The following is a 24,784-nucleotide window of genomic DNA, read 5'->3' on the forward strand; positions in this document are numbered from 1 at the left end:
GCCCAATTAAGAAATTGAAATAAAAATGTAATTTTTTTAATTATTATATGGGTAGTATTAGGTAAATGTTATGGAATTTAATTAGATGCTTCAGAATTATATTTTTTTTTGGTGTTGTGGAAAAAATAAAACACAAAAAAATAAGAAACAAATGAAATTAGTGTAGGGAACAGAGATCTTTTTCGTACACTTGAAACATAAAATTAACATAAAATTTGGAAGACTCTTCCATGTTACATATTGAGTCCCTAGTCTAGTTCTTCAACTTGCAAAAATATGAGTTATTTGATTAATCTTTCTCGGGATCACAGTAAATATAACTCGTCAATCTCTCTCCACCAAATCTTTGATATTATTGATTATATCTTTATGTTTATGAATAAAATTCATCTTCCAAATAGCGCGTTCAATCACAGATATCGTACCAATACAATCTGTTTCGCACATCACTTGTTTGTAACCAAAATTCCAGCAAAAAGATAATCCTTCCACCAATATAGATGCTTCAGAATTTGAATATATTTTTATTAAATTATATTTTAAAATAAATAAAATACGTTTTTCCTTAAATTATATTACTTTGAATAAATTGTAGATTAAATTATTTGCTTACACAGTTTTATATACTTCAAAAAGAAAATTGTCATGAATGAAAGAGTTTTATGAGTTTTATCCTAAATTAAGGGGGAAACTTTACATACCTTTTTCTTAATTCTTAATTATTAATGCAAAGATTTTTCCACTTCTTAACCGATCAAAAATCATATTGAACACGATTTTTAAAGTATTACTTTGATAAAATTGTATGTTGTTAGTATATTTTAATTAAATTATGTTTTAAAATTAAATAAAATTTTGTCCTTAAATTACAATACACTAAAATCACAATAAACTATAAAGTAAATTAAGTGTTAGAGTTAATACAGTTTTACACATTCAATTAAAAAAAAAATTGTCACCGAACAATTCGAAAACTTTTATTCAAAATTAAGGGAAAAGAATTTACATACCATTTCTAAATTCTTAATTTCCATACATTATTATTGTTAAAAAAATTAAGTCAGGTTTAATATATATTTTAATGTTAACAAAAGTATCATGTATAACTATCAATAATTGAATAATAATATTGAAGCATTTTATATTGTTAATATATTCTAATTCAATTTTATTCTAAAATTTAAAAAATGCACGCTAGAAGGAGGGCTTGAACCTCCGACCTTGTGGTTAACAGCCACACGCTCTAACCAACTGAGCTATTCCAGCTGTTCATTATACATCTCAAATAACTGTATTTAATCTTAAATGCATGACCACTGGATTTTTAGGCAAGCATCCTTGTAAGTATCATCTTTATACCATTATCATCTTCTTCTCGCAACAGAAGAAATACTACTAGCCAAGAAAAAGACACCAAATTGTATAAGCAAAATATGCATTTAGAAAAATCCTTTCGTACTTGCAATTGGTGCCATGAATCCCTCTCCAGTTCACTCTTAGGAGTTTTAAGCAAATAATTGCATGAGAATTTGTATACGCATGCACCAAATGAAGGGTCAATTCATGAGTTCAATATTGAGGAAATTAATAACCCCTATAATATAACTAATGAAGAAAGTTTACACTCTTAGTACAACCTTTCATTTATTAAGTGTCTTATTAATCTTATTTTAAATTAAAAAATTGCTTGTTTTTATTAACTTAGTGATTAATTTCCAAGGAAATAAGATATTTCAAGCATATTGGTCAAAAATATAACAAGTGTTTTAAAATAAAAGTTTATGATAAATAAGTCCATTGATACATGTTCTAACTTAATTAGAGGTTTCGAATTCAAGTCTTCCATGTGTAGTTGCATAACATGGAAGTCGTACTCACACACTAGTATCCGTACATTTCATCCAGTTCATATAACATTACTACTACCAGCCTTCTGTATCACAACTTTGCTTCTAACATATTGCTCCCTTAAGTCTTCTGTTATGTTGGTGCGGATAGTGTTGTTGAGGAAACTAGAAAACCATTGAACAGAAAGTTTGGGAATGCGTTCAAGAGTGTGTCTGTCCACATAATAGAGCCCAAATCTTATGTCATAACCACTTGCCCATTCAAAATTGTCCATCAATGACCATATCATATATCCTCTTACATCTGCACCTTTCCTGCACATAACAAAATCAACCCTTGTTTGTCATCAAACAAAGTAATTCAAATGACCCTAAAACAAGGATGGTATTCATACATTAGTCCTCATCACTCACCTTATGGCTCTAAGTAGAGCTGCAAGGTAGGCTTTATGAAATTCTATTCGTTTGAAATCTTGTAGTAAATCATGTATTGTCACATTCGGTTTGAGTGGTGGAGAATATCCTGAAACAAATATGTTTAGCCATCAACAAGTTATTAGCTAGCTAACTTACTAATACCTTCACAAAAAAGAAATCTTCAGTAGTTGATGTTTCTTGTCCCTTAATGCAGGGTAAAGTGTTTGAGGTTATATTACTCAGTTGATCAAGCAACAACCCAGGAAAATAACAAATGGGTGAAAATGTGATCATCTAATGTTTTTAGTATTCACTATTCACACACCATTTTCTGTAATATACATAGGCATGTTATGGTATCTTATCATAATGTAGTCTACAATCTTCTCCATGCCCCTTGGAACCACAAAGAACCTTTCCGCTCCTGTCTGCTTATAACAAAACAAATTATATCACTCGCACATTATGTTCAATATATATTCTTTTGTCAAACATTTGAGTAAAGAAAATAACATAATGATTAGAGCAAGTGGAGTACATAAGGATATACCTGATCACCAATTGGAATTCCATCTCTTGTTCCAGTTGTTTCCACAAAACCTCTTATTGGACGATCTGTTCCGAGGGGACAAGAAGAGAGGGAGCAGTCCTTGGCATAGAGAGTTCCATAGTTATTGATGCCAATGAAGTCTAGGCTTCCTTTAATGAGACTCTTCTCCTTAAGAGAGAATCTTGGCAACTCACTCCCAAGGATAGAACGCATCTCAGCAGGGTAATCACCAAAAACCAAGGGATCTAAGCACCTTTAAAATAACAAAAATAAAAAATAAAAAATGAAAGGATCAGGTGCTGCCGATTCTTTTCATTAATTAATAAAATACATAATAGTTTGTGAGACAAAACTTAGGTACACTACCATATGTTTTATTAGTACCGTTCTTTAATTAAAATTAAAATTTTATCTTAATAATATATATTTATATTTAATATAGACCTCAGTAATATACATTCACATATATATTACCAAGGTAAAACTCTAATTATAACTAAAGAACGGTATAAATAGTACATATGGCATTGTACATGAGGTTTGTCCTTGTTTGTGTAGTTTAAGTGGTATTTGTTAGCACAACTTACCAGGCTACAACAAAAGCCAAGGCTCTTTTCACAGCTTCTCTATCACGTTCTTCATCTCTAAGAGGTTCATACATGAAGGTATGAGCAACAATGCCAATGATTCCACCTTGCTTTGCCTGGATTAGTATGAGTCGTTTGCAAATTAGACACTCATTTTGGCCTTTAATCCTTTCTCCCCTAAGCTAGAAAATGTGACAAAAAATACCTGAAAGTGCTTGCGGTACAATTGAACAGCCTTGGCATGTGACAATAACATGTTGTGCATGGCAATGAGAGGCTCAACATCAGAGTTACCAGCATGACAATTTCCAAAAGGTGGCGAACAGTGACCTGGGGGATATGTTCCCCTTATAAAAGCCATGTCTGCATACAGATTGGGCTCGTTGATGGTGACCCAGTACTTAACCCTGTCTCCAAAGCTCTTAAAACAAGTTTCAGCAAAATGAACAAAATCTCTCCTACAACAAAGAAAATATACAGTTATAAATGTTTCATTGTTCTCTTGGCTTAATTTTTTGGACTATCTATGATTATGCTGGAGAATTCATCAGCTTACTGGACAATTCATATAATAAGTGGCAAATTTCAAAATTCACTAGCGTTTATATCATAGCACTAAAAAATAAGAACAGTGTATTTACTGTATTAGGGGACTAAGCCAACCACCATATCTTTCTTCCAGTTCTCTTGGCAAATCATGATGGTGAATTGTCACAAATGGCTCAATCCCTGGATTAAGCAGATCATGTTCAGATCTTGGTACAGCTTAGAACAAAGTCATGCCATTATAAATATAAGTATTAAACCATTTAATAAGTTCTGAGAAACAGCTATAATTTTTATCTTTAGGAGAGTTAGTACTTTTATCTTGAAACATACCAAGACTATAGTATCAATCTGAAGTCAAAACTAAGTAGCATTCCTATGGAATATAAAGAACCATATGGAGAATGTTAATTTACCTCTAAGCAGCAGATTGTCTATGATCTTGTTGTAGAACGTAACCCCACTTGGATTTATGTCACCATATATTCCTCCTGTTACAGCTCATGAAGATCAAATTGAATAGAAGATCTAAAAGATGAGACTATGGGAACTAGTTAAGTGTATTATTATTACTTACTAGGTAGAATCCTCGCCCATGAAATAGAAAATCTATATACATTTATTCCAAGAGAGGAAATCAACTTGATGTCTTCCTGCCAAGTACGAAGGGCAATTATTAAGGTTTAAGAAAGGCAAAGGTACTAGAGTAAAAGTATTAGAATCTGTTTAGATGCATGTTTATTAGAATTTTTTAGAGGTTTTTACTCAATAAAAAGCTTTTCAAAAGTACTTTTAAATTTATATCCAAAATGACTCTAAAACAAATATGAAGTTGTCATGTACCAAATAGCGATGATAATGATCATCAGCTACATCACCATTCTCATCATTGTTTATATTTCCTGAAAATTGATCAAATTGCATAGTGATCAATGGCCATTCATGTCCATCATTATCATTCTATAACTGTAAGCACAACAAGGAATATCATATATCAAGATAGACTGAAATGGAATCAACCGACACCATTTACCTGGTATATGACTAAAAACATCCCAGTTGCTTAAACCCTTGCCATCTTCAAGAGTTGCCCCCTCAATCTTTTCTTTTTTTTTTTTGAGAAAAAGAGAAAAAGAAAAATACCATTATAAAAACAACAATTTTAAATATTTCAGAACCAAAAAAAGAAAGGAAAAACAAAAACAACCTGTGCAAGTAACTCCCCAACAAACTTTATACATTTCAGGAAATGTCAAAGTTTAGACTTTACAGTAACTGCAACATTTTTGGAAGCAGGGAATTAGGGAAAGCAAAAGTAAACATGTACCTGGTATGAGGAAGTGCTTGCTCCGAAAATGAAACTTTTGGGGAATTGAGATATGCTGATTTCATCTTCAATTTCAAGAGAACTTTGGACATGAAAATGAAAGCAGCAAAGTAGTAGTATGACTACAAGATGCAGATGCTTTTCTAACATTATCTTTTTGATTGGCAGTTGAGATGATATTTCTGATAGTTCAGCACTTGAGATATGATTGGCAGAAGTACCGTGTGCTTAAATAGAAAAAAAAAATTATTATTTGGGTAGAAAGAAATTAAAATAACATAAGTAAACAAAAATGTTTGATGTGTTTTTTAAAATCTAAAACTGAATAATTAAATAAACATTATAAATATATTAGAAATAAATTTAAAACTACGTATTCTTATATGATAGCGTGTCATCAACAAAATAGGTATTAGGAGCTTTACTCGTACCAGAAGAAAAGTGACATTCTGTGAATATTTCTTTTAAAATATAAAATAAACAAATTTTTAAATAAGATAATAATAATTTTATTTAATGAAAGAAATTAATTATTTAATGGTGATTATTATAAAAAAAGGGAATGCACAGTTATTAAAAGAGAGGTTCTCGTTAGAATCACAAATAAGGTTAAAATAAGATATTTTATATAAATATAGATAAATTAATTGAAAGATAAATGAGACTTAAGAAAATGTAAATAAATAGTAATATTCCTTTTATATATTGTTATAGGTAATCAATTATTGTTTATATGTTAAATATGAACTACTATTATATGTAAGAATATTTTATGTCTAATATTTTTATGAAAGGAGTTTTAGATTTTTTTTTAATTTTTTTATTTAATTCAATTTTTTTATTTATCATAATATTCATGAATTAAATTTAATATTTAAAAATATATTATCATTAATTAAAATAATTTATGTTATAATATAAATTATTTATCTTAAATTAAAAATATAATATATCTTTAAAAATGTTTATTTATACAAATTTTAAATATAATTTATATATTTAAATATATTTTTTATTTGTATATATAATTTATAATAAAATTTAATTATATATAATAAATACTTAACATGTGAAATGTACATATTAAAATAATAATTAATCACAAAATAATTGATATAACAATAAACAATAAAATGATCAAGAATATATCTTATAATCAACCTAAAGATCAAATTTTGTAGAGATATTTTAATGGTTTTGCTAACCAATATACTTAGGGCATTGGTTAAAAACTTAATATGTAAATTCTTTTTTATTGAAACTAAATAAAGTAGTATCAAAGAATGTGTAAATAAATTTTTAAATATTTTTTTTTTACTTTTAATTCCTTAACTAATGTCTTTAACATCTTTTATATTTTAAAGTATTAACTCTTAACAAATACAGTAATAAGTTAAAAAAGAAAATATTAATAATAATCGAGTCTTTTCTTATAAATTAGGTAACAGCTAAGTTTTAATTCCATATCAAATACCTCAATTCCTCAATAAGTAGATATATGCTTAGTAGTTCTATATAATGAATCCTTTGCAACTATTCAAGGCATGTTTAACTTGAGACTTGATCATTAAATGGAGTTCAAATTCAAGCTTTAATCATTTAAGTTTTGTACTTGTATAAGGATACACCAATGATCTTCTTGTATTCTGAAGGCCGAACGAGTGTTCTGAACGAGTATTCCGATCCAACGTGAGTAGACGGGTTTGTACCTGCAAAAGGCACTCCGATGCTCAAGTCAGCACAAGCACGGAAATCTAGAGTAATTAATGAACAGTGACGTTACCTTTTGACCTGAGATATTTATACTGACAATCGTGGGCCCTGGACCTTATGGGCCTTGTAACATACTTACCGTATTAGGTAATACTTCTTAACCAGCTAATTAACCCTTAATCATTTATTAAAGATAATTAATAAAGATAAGCCGATCCAGGTGACCGATTGGCAATCGGCCACCTGGTTTAGCCATTCGGCGGCCGATAAGAGGGTGGTTGAACGCCCCTACCCGTACACTGCCCCCCAGCCTTGAAGAAAGGCGGAACTTTCTTTAAGGGTAAATTGGAGATGGCGGTTAGGGTAAGATGAAGAGGCGTGCGTTTATAACCGTTGGATCTCGGAAATCCAACGGTTACAATTTTTCAACACTTAAAATTTTCCTGCTTCTCTTCAATTCTATAAATAGGTTAGATGGTAGGGCCATTCTCACGTATTATTCTAATCCGACTTGTGCTAGTCCGAGTGCTTAGAGGCCGATCCGATTATCCATTGTGCTTTTGTGAAGAAATTGGTAAGTTTCTATTACCATGGTTGATACTTCTTCAAGTTCTTCGGCTGACAGCTCTCGGTCATCGTCCTCCGAGGGGTCCTCGTCCAGTACATCAAGTCACTCCAAATTGTCTTAGTCCCCTATTGATGCCGAAAGGCCAGATGAAGGTGACGATTTTTCAGAAGAAACCTCTACTAGTGGAAGTGAAGAAGTCGAAGAAAAAACAAAACGGGTAGCAACTCGTCAACGATACGGTCCCTCTGATGTGCCTGGATACGAGTGGGTGAACGGGGAAGTCACTTCCTATTATTCTCGGTATCAGGATACACAAATGATCACTAATCTTCTGGACTACACTAACTGTCTGAACTTTGACACCCACGAAAATCCCTACCCGATTGGGATTCGGTCATGCCGAAATAATGCCTTTCCAAATCCTGACATGGTCTGCCTTGATCAAAGTGGTGGGAAGATGGAATCATTTTACATATATGACTGTCTTCTTCGGGATCTCAAAGTTAAATTGCCATTTGATGAGTTTACTATAGGAGTGCTGAGAGTGTTGAACGTGGCCCCTACTCAATTGCATCCTAACAGCTGGGCGCAATTACAGGGCTTCAAATACTTGTGTAAATGTCTCCATATTAAGCCTTCTCCACTTCTCTTTCTATACTTCTATTCGTCCCGGCCGACTATTTTGGCAAAATGGCACTCCCTAAGCCGAGTAAGTGATCGGCTATTGTTGGATAGTTTTACTTCATCATACAAGAATTTCAAGGCCGGATTCTTCCGAGTGACCATACGGCCGAACGGGCGACGCTTCTTCTTTGATAAGGATGGGAAGAGTCTATTCCCTTTATACTGGACCCGTACCCCTCGGCCCTACGACGTAGTACCGAAAAAGATGCTGACAGCCGAAGAACGAACAGATTTAAAATTATTAATGCGCCTTCCTCGGCGTTTGCCAACTAGATCTCTTATCAATTTAATAGTGTCTCCTCGTTGGTGGGCCGACCTGATAGGAATGCTGTCTATCCTATCTCCTTTACCATCTTAATTCCTATTGATGTTTACTTAACCTTTTTTGCAGGAATCATGGTTAAGAGTGGTGCTGATGACTTTAATATTCGCCATCTTCTTGCTGCAAGAGTGAAGGAGGCTCGGCAATCGGGGGAAATAGGCACTTTGGCTGTTGCATCCTCCCCCCGTCCCAACACTGATAGCCGTCTGCCCCCTCCTCCAGAACGCAAAAAGAAGAAAGGCAAAAAAGGGAAAGAAACCAACCGAGAGCACACCAAAAGGAAGAGCTCTGATGATCAACCAGAGCAATCAAAGAAAGCCAAGTCAATGCCTGAGTCATCCCCCAATCGTACCATTATTGTGGTGCCTCCTCAACTGATGTCTCGGGCCTTTCTCAGTGAAGATGCTCCGGCAGAATTGGTGATTCGGCCTGATATTGTTTCTCCATTCGGGCAAGAATTTTTGGCCAGCTTAGATGTGAGAGCCAAATGGAGGTTATTCTGCGAGGTGCAAACTCGCTCATTGGCTTTAGCTCATCACCTTGCCATGGAGCCTCTCGGCGAGGTCATGAATTTGAAGCAAAGTCTCGAGGAAGCCGAGAAGACTGCAGCCGAAGCAATTTCGGTCAATGAAGAGGTGACTGCTAAAAATAAGGATCTAGCTGCCGAGTTAGATGCCGTTCGGCGAGACAATGATACTCTGTGCTTGGATCTTCAAAAAATGACTAATGAAGGACATCGCCGAGTGGAAGAAGCTGAGGCTGCGTATAATGCCCTCAAAGAGCAAGCTAAAGAGAAGATAATTTCTCAACATGAAGCGGGGTTCAAACAGGCCGTTTGGCAGGCTAAGCACTTCGGCCAATTTGAAGAAGGTTTTGAGTTTGACATGACTCAAGATTTCTATCAAGGGTCCCTCATGTCTTTTGCTGATATGCCTGAGGAAGGTGAGTCTGACGATGCCGACCCAAGTGTTGCCCTCCAAGCAGAGGATGATACTGAAACCTCTGAAGAGAACACGATGGACGAAGAGAACCCTGGGCCTGATAATGAGACCGAGGGAAATCCCGAAACCGTCATCCAGGCTGACTCAACCCACACTCCTGAAGAGTAGCATTTAGGTTTTTCTTTAATGCAATTTTTGAACTTCTGTAATTTGGAGGCCAATAGAGCCTCCTTCTTTTGAATGAAATGATATTTCTCTTCAAAAATTTGCCTTACTCGATTAATTTTCAAGTATTTGTCTATAATTAACAATAAACCATTCATACTTGAAATTTTTATCTCAAAGTTACACTTTTTAAACAAAGCCGAACGACTTTGCCTCGAATGTACTCCTTTTTAAACAAAACCGTACGACTTTGCCTCAAATTTATATTTTGTTGTTAAAACCAAAGAGATTTGTATTGGACATGTTCTCTTCTTAGGCAAAACTGAACAGACTTGCTTCGGATTTGTACGCTTTTTTGATAAAACCGAAGAGGTTTGCTTCGGATTTGTACTCTTTTTTGATAAAACCGAACAGGTTTGCTTCGGATTTGTACTCTCTTTTGATAAAACCGAACAGGTTTGCTTCGGATTTGTACTCTCTTTTGATAAAACCGAACAAGTTTGCTTCGGATTTGTACTCTTTTTTGACAAAACCGAACAGACTTGTTTCGGATTTGTATTCTTTTTTTATAAAACCGAACAGGTTTGCTTCGGACAAAATCGAACAGACTTGTTTCGGATTTGTGCTCTTCTTTGACAAATCCAAACAGGTTTGCTTCGGATTTGTACTCTTTTTTTGACAAATCCGAACAGGTTTGCTTCGGATTTGTACTCTTTTTTGACAAAACCGAACAGACTTGTTTCGGATTTGTACTCTTTTTTGACAAATCCGAACAGGTTTGCTTCGGATTTGTACTCTTTTGTGACAAATCCGAACAGGTTTGCTTCGGATTTGTACTCTTTTGTAAGACTTTTTAAGGCACGTCCTTAGCCAAGTTGAACAACTCGGGACGGAAGCCTGTTGCGAGATTTTTAAGGCACGTCCTTAGCCGAGTTGAACAACTCGGGAGGGAAGCCTGTTGCGAGATTTTTAAGGCACATCCTTAGCCGAGTTGATCAACTCGGGAGGGAAGCCTGTTGCGATATTTTTAAGGCACGTCCTTAGCCGAGTTGAACAACTCGGGAGGGAAGCCTGTTGCGAGATTTAAGCAGCTGTTAAGAATTGACAAACTAACACAATAGAATGGAAGAACTGAAGTAATTTCATTAATGGGTGCCTCGTTAAAAACCTTGTCGGCCAAAACCCCTTTTCACTTTTTTACAAGGGGAGAAAAGACCGATCAAGGAAAAGAGTACACCCTCTGTTTACACAAGGTCTTTTTACAATGTATACTAGCTATAATATGTCTTCAAATGAGAAGCGTTCCAAGTTCTGGGAATAACCTTGCCTGAGAGTTCTTCCAATTTGTATGCACCGTTTTCCAAACTATGTCGGACCCGAAATGGGCCATCCCAATTAGCAGCCAACTTGCCTTCTTTCGAATTACGCCTTGCCGATCCTTGCACTCTCCACACTAAGTCGCCCTCCTTGAAACTTCTTTTAATAAGGTTGGAATTAAACCTACGAGCCATCCTCTATTTGCAAGCTTCAGCTATAATCTCTGTTCTGACACGTACTTCATCGACCATGTCAACCTCAGCTCGGAGAGATATATCATTGGTATTTTCATCAAAATATTGTCGCCGAAAAGATGGTTCTCCTACCTCAACAGGTATCATGGCATCAGTGCCATATGTTAGCCGAAAAGGTGTTTCTTTAGTCGTGGACTGAGGCGTGCACCGATAAGCCCATAAAACCTCTAATAACTCTTCCGCCCAAGCTCCCTTAGCGTCTCCCAATATTTTCTTCAATTCACCAAGTATTACTTTGTTTGCTGCTTCGGCTTGCCCATTAGCTTGCGGGTGTTCTACCTATGTAAACCTGTGCTTGATGCCGAGATCCTGAATGAACCGATTAAGTTTTTGATCGGTGAATCGCAAACCATTATCAGTTACAAGTGCATATGGAATGCCGAAGCGAGTAATGATGTTTTTCCATAAAAACTTTTGAACATTGGCAGCTGTGATATTGGCAAGTGGCTCGGCCTCGACCCATTTCGTGAAATAATCTACAGCAACTAGCAAAAATTTGCACTGACCCTTGGCAATCGGGAAGGGTCCAAGAATATCCATACCCCACATTGTAAACGGCCAGGGTGAACTAATACCATGAAGTTCTTCAGCTGAAGCGTGAATAAGGTTACCATGCCGTTGGCATGATACACAATGCTTTACGAACTTTACACAATCTTCCCTGAGAGTAGGCCAATAGTATCCTGCCCGAAGCACCTTAGTGGCTAAAGTTCGTCCTCCCGAGTGGAAACCGCATATCCCTTCATGCATCTCTCTCAATATATAATTAGCTTGCTCTTTATCAACACATTTCAGCAACGGAACCGAGAATCCTCTTCTATATAGCTCTCCTCCAACCACAATATATCTGGCAGCCTGCGTTCGGAGCTTTTTAGCAGCCGTTGGATCAGACGGCATTTACTATGTTCAAGATGCTCCACTATCTCAGTGATCCATGTTCGAGCAGACTCCTCCACTACCAAACATTCGGCAGCTACCACACTCGGTGCTTCAAGATCCAAGTGAAGCGTGGTTCTCAACTGTCCAGGTTTTCTGGTACTGCTTGCCAACCGAGCCAACTGATCCGCCCTCTCATTGTGTTCTCTTGGTGTGTGCTTTACTTGAACTTCTTCAAACATATCACGCATTTTTTGAAACAAATGATAATATTTTAACAAGTTTGCATCTTTTACTTGAAAATTATCATTCACCTGCTCGGCTACAACTTTTGAATCGGTCCAGCATTCCAATCAGCTAACTCCGATCTCTCGTGCAAGCCTTAAACCTGCCAACAACGCTTCATACTCGGCTTGATTATTTGAAGCTTTAAACGCAAACCGTAATGATTGCTCTAGAATCAATCCTGTTGGTCCTTCCAAAATTATACCAGCTCCACTACCCTGATTGTTTGAGGAACCATCCACGTGTATCATCCACAAATCATTCACAAAACAACCCCTCGGCTGCAACTCATTGATAAAATCCACCAAGTACTGGGACCTGATCGGTCCTCTAGGCTGAAAACCAATGTCGAACTCCGATAACTCAATAGACCAAGCCATCATCCTTCCTGCCAACTCAGGTTTACGTAACACTTTAGCTATCGGGCAATCAGTTCGAAAGACGATTTGGTGACTCTGAAAATACTGCCGGAGGCGCCGAGCGGTGTGGACTAGTCCTAGTGCCACTTTTTCCAAGAGCTGGTACCTTGTCTCAGCCTCTTGTAGCATGCGACTGATGAAGTAAATGGGTTGTTGTCCTTCCTTTTCTTGAATTAAAACTGTACTTATTGTATCTTTTGATACACACAAATAGACCACAATTGGTACTTCTGGATCAGGCTTAGAGAGTATAGGCGGCGAACCGAGACGCTCCTTTAAAGTCCGAAAAGCCTCTTCACATTCAACAGACCATTCAAATTTTTTCGCTTTTCTTAACAATCCCACAATAGGTTTCGTTATTTCAGCCAAACACGGAAGGAATCGTGACAACGCTGTAAGCCGACCTGCTAGCTGTTGAACTTGTTTAAGGTTCTGAGGGCTTATCATGTTGACGATTGCCATACATTTGTCAGGATTAGCTTCAATACCCCTCGCCGAAAGCATGAAGCCAAGGGATTTGCCCCCGGACACCCCAAACACGCACTTCTCCGAATTGAGCCTCATATCATACTTGGGCAACTGTTGGAACACTTCCAAAAGATCCGTTACATGCCGATCAATGTTTCTGGATTTTACGACCATATCATCCACGTACACCTCCATATTCTTGCCTATTTGGCGTTGAAAAACCTTTTTCATCAATCTTTGATACGTTGCCCCTGCATTTTTCAACCCAAACGGCATTACCTGATAGTAGTAATTGGCCGAATCGGTTATGAAGGCCGTCTTTTCCTCGTCACGGGGATGCATGGGAATTTGGTTATACCCCGAGTAAGCATCAAGGAAAGATAAAACTCCATGATCCGATGCACCATCAACTAACCGGTCTATATTCGGGAGCGGGTAGGCATCCTTAGGGCATGCCTTGTTGAGGCTAGTATAATCAGTACACATTCTCCATTTCCCATTTGACTTTTTCACCATCACCATATTCGCCAACCAAGTGGTATAATGAACCTCCCGAATGAAACCAGCATCGAGCAATTTGGCAACCTCCGTTTCCACTGCAAACTTCCTTTTCGTTCCCATTTTTCGTTTTCGTTGTGCAATTGGTCTTGCTTCAGTACAAACTGATAATTTATGACACATGACCTCAGGATCCACACCAGGCATATCCGAAGGGATCCACGCAAAAAGATCTTTATTTTTCAATATAACCTTGCATAGGGCAGAACGACTCTCCTCGGTCATATCGGCACTGATGTATGTAACCTGAATAGGATGTACACCGATCTGAAATTGTTCTTTAGATTCTACTTGCTCCACCTGTTCCTCATTGTTCATTCTTGGATCAAGATCCCAAACAGGTTCCTCCCCGAGTGCCGAAGTGTTAACAGCATGAACCCTTTTTGATTTTGATTTTTTCTCTTCCAACGGCGCGATCCGTAAGCTAGCATAATAACACTCCTTAGCAGCCTTTTGATCGGCATGAATCGTAATTATTTTCCCTTGATCAGATGGAAACTTCATCGCTAAATGTGGTGTTGAAACGATAGCCCCTAATGCATTCAAGGACGGCCTGCCAAGGAGGATATTATATGAAGTGCTAGCTTCCACCACGATAAACTTCACTTGAACCTCTCTACTCTGTTGTTCGTCAAAACAAAAACGTGTAAAGAGTTTAATATAACCTCGGGTACTGACCCTTTCTCCTGCAAAACCGACCAACGGGGCATCATAAGGGAGCAATTCTTTTTCCGAAATGCCCAACTGCTTGAAAGTATTCCAATATAATATGTCTGCCGAACTACCCTAATCAACCAATGTTTTATTGACAATGCAATTGTGAATTTCCACGCTAATAACCATCGGGTCATCTTGCTCTGGATCAATACCCTTGAAATCAGCATCGGTGAAGGTTATTGTTGGTAACCTCCGTGAAGACTGTTTATGAACAACGTTAACCGATCGAATTGCTCTAAGATGCCTCTTTTGAGCCGATGAAGTTGAGCCTCCACCAGCAAACCCTCCTGCAATAGTATTGATCACCCTCCTATGTGATGGTGTCGAGGTATCCTTTCTTTCTCGCGACCTACTTCTTTCTCGTGACTCGCTTCTTTCACGAGGGGCTCTATCGGAACGGTCTTGTTTGCGCCGATCTTGATACCTGGGTTGATATGAGAGAGTTTGCGACGACCCTGTCCGATCCACAAAATTATGCAACTTGCCTTGCTTAATCAAATCTTCAATTCTATCTCTAAGGGCTGCACATTCATCGGTAGAATGTCCACGATTGCGATGATACCGACAAGATTTACTAGTATCCGCACGTGGTGGTGTAGCTGCTCTTTTTGGAATTGTCAATACTTCTGAAGCTAAAGCTTGTTCAAGTACCTCCGAAAGGCTAGTGTTGAGGGGAGTATATTGATTGTACTTCGGACCCCGACTAGGCCGATCCCGAAGAGATATCTCCTTTCCTCTCCCCCTGTATGACTGTTCTGCTTGCTTTTCTACCTTGCTCGACGACTCAGCTCGGGCCTGATTACGATATTCCGCCAACTCTTCCATCTGCATATACTTATCAGCCCTTCTCCTTAAATCACTCATGTCCAAAGGAGGCTTTTTACAAATACTATTGACAAACGGCCCCGGTTTTAAGGCTGTTGTGAGGTGATGCAATGCTACAGCGGGGTTAAGATCTCGAATTTCCAAAGTAGCCTTGTTAAACCGATCCATAAATGCCCGCAAAGATTCCTTCTTGTCCTGCCTAATACCAACCAAAGATAATGACGTTAGATTATGAGGACGACTTGTTGCAAATTGAATAGCGAATTGTGAAGACAATGTGTTGAACGAGTCGATTGAATTGGGTGGAAGATGAGTGAACCAACTGAGGGCTCTGCCTTTGAGAGATGTAGGAAAGATCCTACACAACGCAGCATCATCCATTGTGCTCAGAGTTACCTGCGTCAGAAAAACATCCAAATGCTCATCAGGATCTGTCGTACCATCGTATTTATCAATAGGTAAAGCTTTCCAATTATCCATTAGGGGGAGTTGCATAATGAAGGGAGTAAAAGGGTGTCGATGCGATCCAACAATCATCATATCTGCAGGACGACCCACAGTTGGTAAAGCCGAAGGGAACTTCTCAGGGACTGCTGCCGAAGCATGGGGAACCGAAGTATGTATCGCGTAAGATTGATACGACCCTTGAGTTTGTGTGTTGGTGGCATGAGTAGGTTTCCAAGAAGTATCTTGACTTTTCAACACCTCATTCTCAGCTCTCAAGGCCGAAAGCTCCCTTGCATCTCTCTCTCTTTGCTGCTTCATCAACTCCATTTCTTGCTTCAACAATCGCACCGTTTCAGAAAGATCGGTTTCATCAACGACTTCAACATGCTCTTCATTGGGACGATCCTGAGTGTTTGTTCTCCGAGTTACCGACATTGTTCTTCTTAGTTAAACTTCCAATTAGCTTCGTTCGGCCCCGCGGTGGGCGCCAAATATACCTGTATAAGGATACACCAATGATCTTCTTGTATTCTGAAGGCCGAACGAGTGTTCTGAACGAGTATTCCGATCCAACGTGAGTAGACGGGTTTGTACCTGTAAAAGGCACTCCGATGCTCAAGTCAGCACAAGCACGGAAATCTAGAGTAATTAATGAACAGTGACGTTACCTTTTGACCTAAGATATTTATATTGACAATCGTGGGCCCTGGACCTTATGGGCCCTGTAACATACTTACCGTATTAGGTAATACTTCTTAACCAGCTAATTAACCCTTAATCATTTATTAAAGATAATTAATAAAGATAAGCCGATCCAGGTGACCGATTGGCAATCGGCCACTTGGTTCGGCCATTCGGCGGCCGATAAGAGGGTGGCTGAACGTCCCTACCCGTACAAGTTTAAGATTTTTCAGCTACCTAATAGTGAGAGAGAGATTTTGATTTTTAGAGGCTTGGAAATTCACGTGGAAAAACATAGATGCCATCTAACTAAACATGTTAGAAATGAAAAACTTGAAGAAATTAAACCCTTTTTTTTCCATACTTCTTATAATGCCTATATGTTTATCAGTGACTGTAGAATGAATTTATATTTATCATTACCGTCTAAAAAATTTGTTAGAATCATTTGTTCTAATTCAAATTTAACCCTGTAAATTACGGACAAAAACGGTTCAAACTAATTAATTATCATATTATATAATCTTGACATTGTATGATTAAAGTAAAATAAAATAAATATAAAGTTAAGTTAAAATATATTTTACAATATATTTAAAAATAAATATAATTATTGTAAATATAATAAAATATTATATAAAATGCTATCAATTAAATTTTTATTTTATTTTAAAATAGCACAAGACATTAAGTCTGACAACTAGAAACAAAATTTGTTCTAAAAATTGTAACATTGTATGTTATAAGTTGATTGTTTAGGGTTTAGTAGAAGTTAGAGGAAAGAGTATATAAGATTTTCTTTGATAATAGAGCCTCATAAACTTATTCTTAAGAAAATTTCAGAAAAGTTTTAGAGAGAAGGACTTTGAGTCTATGAGCTATTTTCTCTTTCAAAATTTTGTGTTTGATTCCTCTTCTCTTCTGCATCACTAATCTCTTCTGTATTTTCTTAGAATTCATGCTAGGAAGCTTGGTTTTGGCAGATCAAAGTCTACAGGTCGATCGTTTGGAATTCTCTTCCTTCTTCCTTTTTCTTGCCTGGTTTTGAGCCAATCTCAAGTTAGGGGGAGCTAGAATGTGGTTAGATTGGTTGCATGTGAGTTTAGAAACTCAATTGATGCATGATTTGTAGATGAATTTGTTGAATCAAGGTGTTTAGCATTTTTGGGGTCTACCGGTTATTTTCTTTGAATTTTGGTGATTTTGAGACATCGGGTGGGTGCATGTTAATTTCAAGGTTGTGTTTGGATTCTCTATAATCTGTTTGTTGTTTTGCGTGGATTGCATGCGGTTGGTTCTCCTAGATTTGCAGATTTTTGTAAAATTTCCAAAGTTGGAGTGCCACCATATGAATTTACGTTAAGAGTGCCTTCATGGCAGCGATCGTGCATTCATCAAGGACATCCCTTTTCATGTCCATGCCGAGCGTAAGGTTAGTCATGTCGAGCGTGAATTGAAATTGGAGCCTTTAGATGAATGGCATTGGGTGCAAAAGGGGTGGCGTCGAGCGCAATATCAAACAGTGGCTTAAATGGATTTTTTTTATATTGGCGCCAGACACATGGCTGGTTGTGTCAGGCATGAATGCTCTAGAGAAGTCTCTAATTTTGTGATGCTAGGCACGCAAAGTGAGTTGCGTCAGGCGTGATTTCTTAGGGAAGTCTCTACTAGACTTACAATAGGCATGGTACCTTAATGTCAGGCGTGAGAGATCCTTAGAGCTCTCAGGTTGAGCTTAGGCAAGCACGAGCTGAGCTACACCGAGCATGAATTGTATTTTATTGTTGTGGCTGGGTTGTGATGCTTTTGCATGTTTTGATGTTTAATAATTGGTTCATATATGTATGATATATGATGTAGAATGTTGATGGATTCATATGTATGCTTGGAAATGGTATATATGAATTTTTAAACATGATTGAATATGTATGTATGTATGTATATATGAGGATGATATTGATCATGATGGTGGATTGACCATATATGATGTGTAATGCATTGTTTGCATGTGATGCCTTATGATATGTGTCTAGCCTAGGACTTAAGGAGCAGGAGAAATGTTTTTGAACTAGGAGAGCTCACATAGAGTCTCTTGAGAATGGTGCTTGGATAGACCACTAGTTTTGGGTGAGAGTGGTGCTTGGATAGACCACTGGTTTGGATGTGTCTTCTCTAAGTCCTTAACTAGTATTGGAGCGGGGTATGAGGTCAAGGGTTATTCTCTTAACCAAGTACTGGGGAAGTTGGGTGGTTCCTAACGGATAGGCAGTGGGCAAAATCCATAATGACTTAGTAATTCATGTCAAGGTCGTGGTAAGCATATACTCAGTTGTACTATTCCAGACAGTGGAACTAGACTTCCAAATGTGTAAGTGCCACTATTCAAGTAAATACTTGGGGGGATTGATATCCCGGTTTGTTGTTGACTCAACAGGACGCTTCAGACATAAAAATGATTAGGGTAATTTTGCTAGGATGAGATGTGACTTATATTGCTCTATTGTTAGGGAAATCTTCTAGGTAAATGCGTGACGACACATTAGATGATTGATATGCATTGATGTTTGTCATGAGTTGCATTTATTGCATGATTGTTGTATGATAGAATGTATGACGTGACTCTATGTGTATGATTGTTGATTTGATGATTGAGTAGCATATAAATTTATTCTTATACTTGTATGATTATTTATTGAACTCTAACTTACCCTTCTGTTTTTGTGTGAATGAACTGCGATGATCATACTATATATGAGAGCAAGTCAGGGTTAAGTTGGAGCTTCTGTGACCGTTACGGAGATGTTAAAGTTCTGGTGACATGGGATGTATTTAATTGGTAGTGCTTGATTGACACTAGGACATTACTATTGTTTTGGTGTAACGACCCGTCAGGTCCTACACACACCACTGAACACCGGAAACACTAGGCAGAAAGAACAAGTATATAAATATAGGTTCTAGAATATAAATATATACAAAGTCCTACTCCGACTAGGGTTAGAGTGCCAAAACAACAATACCAAACAAGATACAACGCCAACCGCTACACCTAGTAGCCACTACAACAAAACACCAATCAAACATAGCCAGCTCCGCCTACCAGCTGCCTATTCACCACGAACCAAACACCTATTCCTGTTTTGCTCCCGTACATAGTACGATCATAGCAGTCCAACCACAAGGAAACAGAAAAGGGTAAGCTAGTATAGAAAGAAACAACGTATAACAAAATTCAAGTAATTAGAACAACTTCAACCGCCAATACAACAACATTCTATTATCCATCAATTTATACAACCAACCAGCAATTGGATATAAATGCGTCGTCACGCATATCACCTCGGAGATCTCCTACAACAACTCAGCCGCTTTGGCCTACAACAACTCAGCCATTAAGGCCTACAACAACTCAACCATTTAGGCCTACAACAACTCAGCCATTTCGGCCTACAACAATCCATATCAACATTCAATACAACCCAACTTTTGCTACTCAACATATCAACTTGCAACACAACACAGCGGTACAACTCAACATCAATCAACCAACATCATCCATTAGTCATCACATTATATTCATCTATTTCAACTCAACTAAGTATAAAACAACATCAACCAACATATAAAGATTTCTCATCTCCGCGCCCGGCGCACTCATGGTTACGCCCAGCACGGTACAACCAGAGAGCACTAGGGGGCCAGCACGCCCAGCGCAAGCATGCTCGCGCTCAGCGGGACTCAACCAGAGATCACAAGGCTCTCCCGCGCTTGGCGCAATATCCATTGCGCCCAACGCAGGCCAGGCAAAGACTTCAAGGAGTCTCCCACGCCCGGCGTACCTAACCCAGCGCTCAGCGCGGGGTAGGCAGAGACCACCCCTTGGTCTCGCGCCCAGCGCAATTCGGAATTGCGCCTAGCGCCCACGAGGCTGAGACTCCCAAGGAGTCTCACGCCCAGCGCGACAAGGGCCGCGCTTAGCGTAGCCTCTGGAGCCCAACAACAAGTTACAATGGGTATCGCGCTTAGCGCAGTCCAAGTCGCGCCCAGCAAGGGCCAACCAGAGACCCACATTCTCAAGCGCGCCCAGCGCACTCATCAAGGCGCTCAGCGAGCTTGACTAAATGAGGTCCCCTGGCGGTCACGCGCTCAGCGCGATGAACAGCGCTCAGCGCGAAGCTCATCTGCAACCCTACCCAGTTCAAAAATTTCCCCAAACACCTGTAAAAATCACTTTCAAGTACATGCAATCCAGCCAAAGTATCACATTTCCATCCAAGAGTTCGAAAACGACATTTTTTCATACATGCATCCACAAAATCATAGGAAATCAAGAATTTCCCCAAACTCCCCAAAGTCCCCAAAAACTCCAATTCCACACCCAACAACCAGAAATTTGAAAATCAAAACCAACTACTTGAGTTCTCAAACTCACTTCAACCAAAACACCACCAAAAAACTAACTTCCCTTACATCGGGTGAAGAATCCGAGCTTCCGGGAAGAGAAACGGAACGAAGAGGAAGAGAGTTGGAGAAGAAGATGAAGGAAGAGGCTCCGCACAGCACGGTTCAACAAGAATTTCAACCTTCAATCAGCACTTTCAGCCACCAAAACCACAAGTTCAAATGAGAGAAAGGAGAAGCGAGAGTAGTGAAGTATGAAAGTGGAAGTTTAGAGAGAAGGTGAGTTGGAGAAAAAGTCCGTACGGGGGGGTCTCACATTTGGATTACTATATATATTTATGGTTTACTTTGTATATGGACCGGTGGTTCTATTATTACTCGTATATACATATATGCAATGTTTTCTGTCAATAGTTATCCTGGTCGACTAGTATAGTTGTTACAAAAATGGAGAACTTAATTTTAAAAATAAAATCCAAAAAAATAGTAATATGAAAAAAAAATAATAAATTGTTCAAAAGGACGTTTCGAAAATCTTAAAAATAAAATCCAAAAAATAGTAATATAGAAGAAAAATGATAGATTATCTAAAAGGACGTTTAAAAAATCATTTCAAATGATTAAAATATTAATTTAAATTATAAAATATTAAATTAAATAATTATTTTATAATAAAATTATTAAAAAATATTAATATTTTAATATTTGGGAAGGCGATGGCATTTCGGAGGACAGTATCATTGCTGAGTATGGAATGGGACCGAATTAGAAAGATGGCCAGTGGGAGATATTAAATTATGGTTAAACATCTTATTCATACATATCTATTTTTTTTTTTAGTTTATTATTATTAAAATGTTAATTTTATCCTCTCTTCTTTTTAAAAAAAATGCTAAATTTTATTTTATTTCATAATTTAACAGTTAAACTTAATAATTAGACTTGTCATGTATCTTAACTTAAATATTAAAAAACAATGGTACTAATTGAACATCACTTTTAAATTAAATTAACAAAATTAATAACAACGATAAAATTTAAAGAAAAAGTTGACGTTTTAGGAAACTTAAAAAAAAAAAAATATTCATAGAGACAAGATTTTAACCCATTAAATAAATAATGGATAACTCCATTCCAAATGGTAGGGTCATATGACTCATGGTATGTAGAACTGAGTTTTTTTTTTTTTTTTTTTTTTGTGTGTGTGTGTGTGAAAGGTACGTAGAACTAAGCGACATTAAAGAAAAAAATGCTTAAGAGAAAATTAAAAGCATTAATTGAAAAGTACTTAAAATATTTTTATTAAAAATACTAGTGTTAAATATATTTTCATTTATATTTTTCGTATAACACATGTTTCTTTCATTTTTAAGTTTAATATACCAGTAAGTTTCTCAACTTATTTAAAATTTTTAATTTGGTCTTTAAATTTAAAAAAAAATATAATTAAGTCCTTTTTTTATACATTTTTTTGTATTAAGTCTTTGAAATTAATTATGACAGTTTCAAACTATTACAAAAACAATAATTTATGATGATTTGAATAATTTTTGAAATTTAGTTATAAAAATTATAAAAGATAAAAAATTATAATTTTTTAATTTAAAAACTAATCAAGATCAACGAATTTTTTGAACAGAGTGAGTGAAGCGTTAATCACACTAAGAAGAAGATTAAGATACAATCTCACGAAGTCTCGCTAGTATTCAAAAAAATTTCTCCCCCATAAATACTTATAGAAGGAAAAAAATAATTAGAATATAAAACACCTTTTTTCTTCATAAATTAAAATTATGATTTAAATACTCATTTGATTCATATAATTTTACTCACTTTATCTTTTAGTTTTATAATTAAAAATAAAATGTTTATATATCATTTTTATTTTCTTTTAATTTATGTCATTTATTGTTATAAGAATTAAAATATTAAGTTTATGAAACTATAGGAATTTTTATAAAAATGTAATGTCACTTATTTTATTCTCTATAAAATTAGTAAAACTTAATTTTAATTATTGTTTTTTAATTTTAGTTTTTTAAAATCTAAAATTACTATTTTTCGTCTCTAACATTTATTTGAAGATAAATAAATAATATTTATTTTAAAATTTAAAAATTGATGAGGTAACATATGTTAATATTGTATTATAGATAATAATTAATGTCACTCAAGATCTTGACTTTTTGTTAAATATATGAGAAAAACATGTGTTTCATGTAGTTCATGAGTGAACCAACAAAATAAAGAGTGATTTTCATGATTCATCGGCAAAAACAGAAAAAAGTACCATTAGATATATAAATAATTAAATGTATAGTTAAGATTTATCATTTAAATTTTTATATTGATTTTATACAATATTATTGAATAGCTTTTTTATTCACACATCCTTATTGTTCCTATTTATCTCCCCCATCTACATCTAACCAGACACATAACCTAATCGTTCTTTCTTCTTATTTTTCTTTAATTTCCTTTATGTGCGCACCATTTGTTGTTGGACAATAATGGATTAGGTGGTGTATCTTATGCTATTTTTCTTTTATTTATATTTTTTGGATAGATTTAGAATTATCGAATCATAAAGACTGTGGATCTTCAATAGAAATGTCTCCAACTTTTGACCCTTCATGAAATTTTTTTTGTCGAATTTTTCAAGTTGTTATGCCTCTTTCTACGACCTCCATCGTACTCAAACACATCCATCATCAACAACCTCCCATCCCCACCTGAATTTGCATGTACCTTACTCACATTTTGTTGAAAATATGTTTAAATATTTTTAGGAGAATAAATTAATTTTGATAATAATCTCTTATTTATCTTAAATATTTATATTTAATTTGTTTTAATTATTTTAAGATTTATTTTTTATTTTTAGAATAAAATAAATATCAACATTTGATTTGTATATATAAAAAACTTGTGAATAAAATTAGATTATGCTCATATAATAAAAATATATTTTTATAAAATACAAAACAACCCATCACATTTTGCAACATTGCTCTAGAATTGCCTTGTAGTCAAAGGTCTCCAACAATTGCCCCATCGACAATCCCTCAATCATGACTCTAGCACATAGGACGACATGACACCGTTGACAACAGGGACCAATCGAGGGTTCAAGAAGGGTTTGAAACAACGTAATCGAGGTGGCAAGCTTCAATAGAGGTGTTCAAAATGAAGAGCTAGACAAAGTCAATTTCAAAGAAGTCGAAGAGGTAGATGAAAGAGGTGATGATGAAGGAGATGATGACAATCTCAAAGAGCATGATGATGTAAACGAGAGTAGAAGATCAGAACTTGTCACACTAGTGTTAAAGACTGAACTAGAAAAACACTTTTCAATAATTCCAAATAATTTAAATCAAAATACAAAAGTTACTATTCACTTATCTCTAATAGTAAATATGTTAAACTTGTACACATAACAATTGCTAGTTAACAACATTACATAATAATAAAAGACTATAGATAAAGATTTCAACTTTTTAGAAATAAAAACTTATTTTTTCGTAAACTATATGTTTATATAACAAAAATAAGTCCAAATAAACTATAACCATGTTCATCCAGACGCACTCAAAAGCTCATAAAAAAGAATATTATTATTGAATTCAAACTTACAAATTGAGTTGGTTCTGTTAGAAATTTTATTTCTAATAAATATTGTGGGCTACATATATTATTTGTAGTATTTATATTAGTTATTTACATTTAGTTGGGCTCAATAAAAGTGATCTAATTTTAGTGAGCCTTTAGACTGCCAACAAGAAAAAATTGATATGGGTCCAAATAAGTGAAAACTAGATTTGGCTCGTTAGGGGTTAATGAGAACCCTAATAGGTTTAAAATCATAAAGA

The 24,784-nt window shown here is 36.1% G+C and overlaps 2 protein-coding genes and 1 non-coding gene across 3 annotated transcripts; all 3 read right to left on the minus strand.

Moving 5' to 3' along the window:
- Positions 1 to 1,192: 1,192 nt before the first annotated feature.
- Positions 1,193 to 1,266, minus strand: TRNAN-GUU (transfer RNA asparagine (anticodon GUU)). The gene has a single exon. It is a non-coding gene; the product is annotated as a tRNA-Asn (tRNA).
- Positions 1,267 to 1,742: 476 nt separating this feature from the next.
- LOC109819342 (beta-glucosidase 18) lies at positions 1,743 to 8,637 on the minus strand. Its single transcript, XM_083064845.1, has 13 exons — positions 8,620 to 8,637; positions 5,275 to 5,329; positions 4,981 to 5,052; positions 4,791 to 4,849; positions 4,525 to 4,600; positions 4,364 to 4,438; positions 4,043 to 4,130; positions 3,607 to 3,859; positions 3,402 to 3,517; positions 2,815 to 3,067; positions 2,590 to 2,692; positions 2,262 to 2,370; positions 1,743 to 2,162 (listed from the first exon to the last, which is right to left on the minus strand). Exons 1-13 carry the CDS (start codon positions 8,635 to 8,637, stop codon positions 1,907 to 1,909), a joined length of 1,533 nt encoding a protein of 510 aa, XP_082920971.1. The 3' UTR covers positions 1,743 to 1,906.
- A 5,993-nt stretch (positions 8,638 to 14,630) lies between these two features.
- Positions 14,631 to 16,268, minus strand: LOC109796482 (uncharacterized). The gene has a single exon (XM_020356152.2). It carries the CDS (start codon positions 16,266 to 16,268, stop codon positions 14,631 to 14,633), a length of 1,638 nt encoding a protein of 545 aa, XP_020211741.2.
- Between the last annotated feature and the right edge of the window lie 8,516 nt (positions 16,269 to 24,784).

The sequence above is a fragment of the Cajanus cajan genome, chromosome 10, assembly GCF_000230855.2.
Source record: "Cajanus cajan strain Asha chromosome 10, NIPB_CcT2T_4, whole genome shotgun sequence".
NCBI lineage: Eukaryota > Viridiplantae > Streptophyta > Magnoliopsida > Fabales > Fabaceae > Cajanus > Cajanus cajan.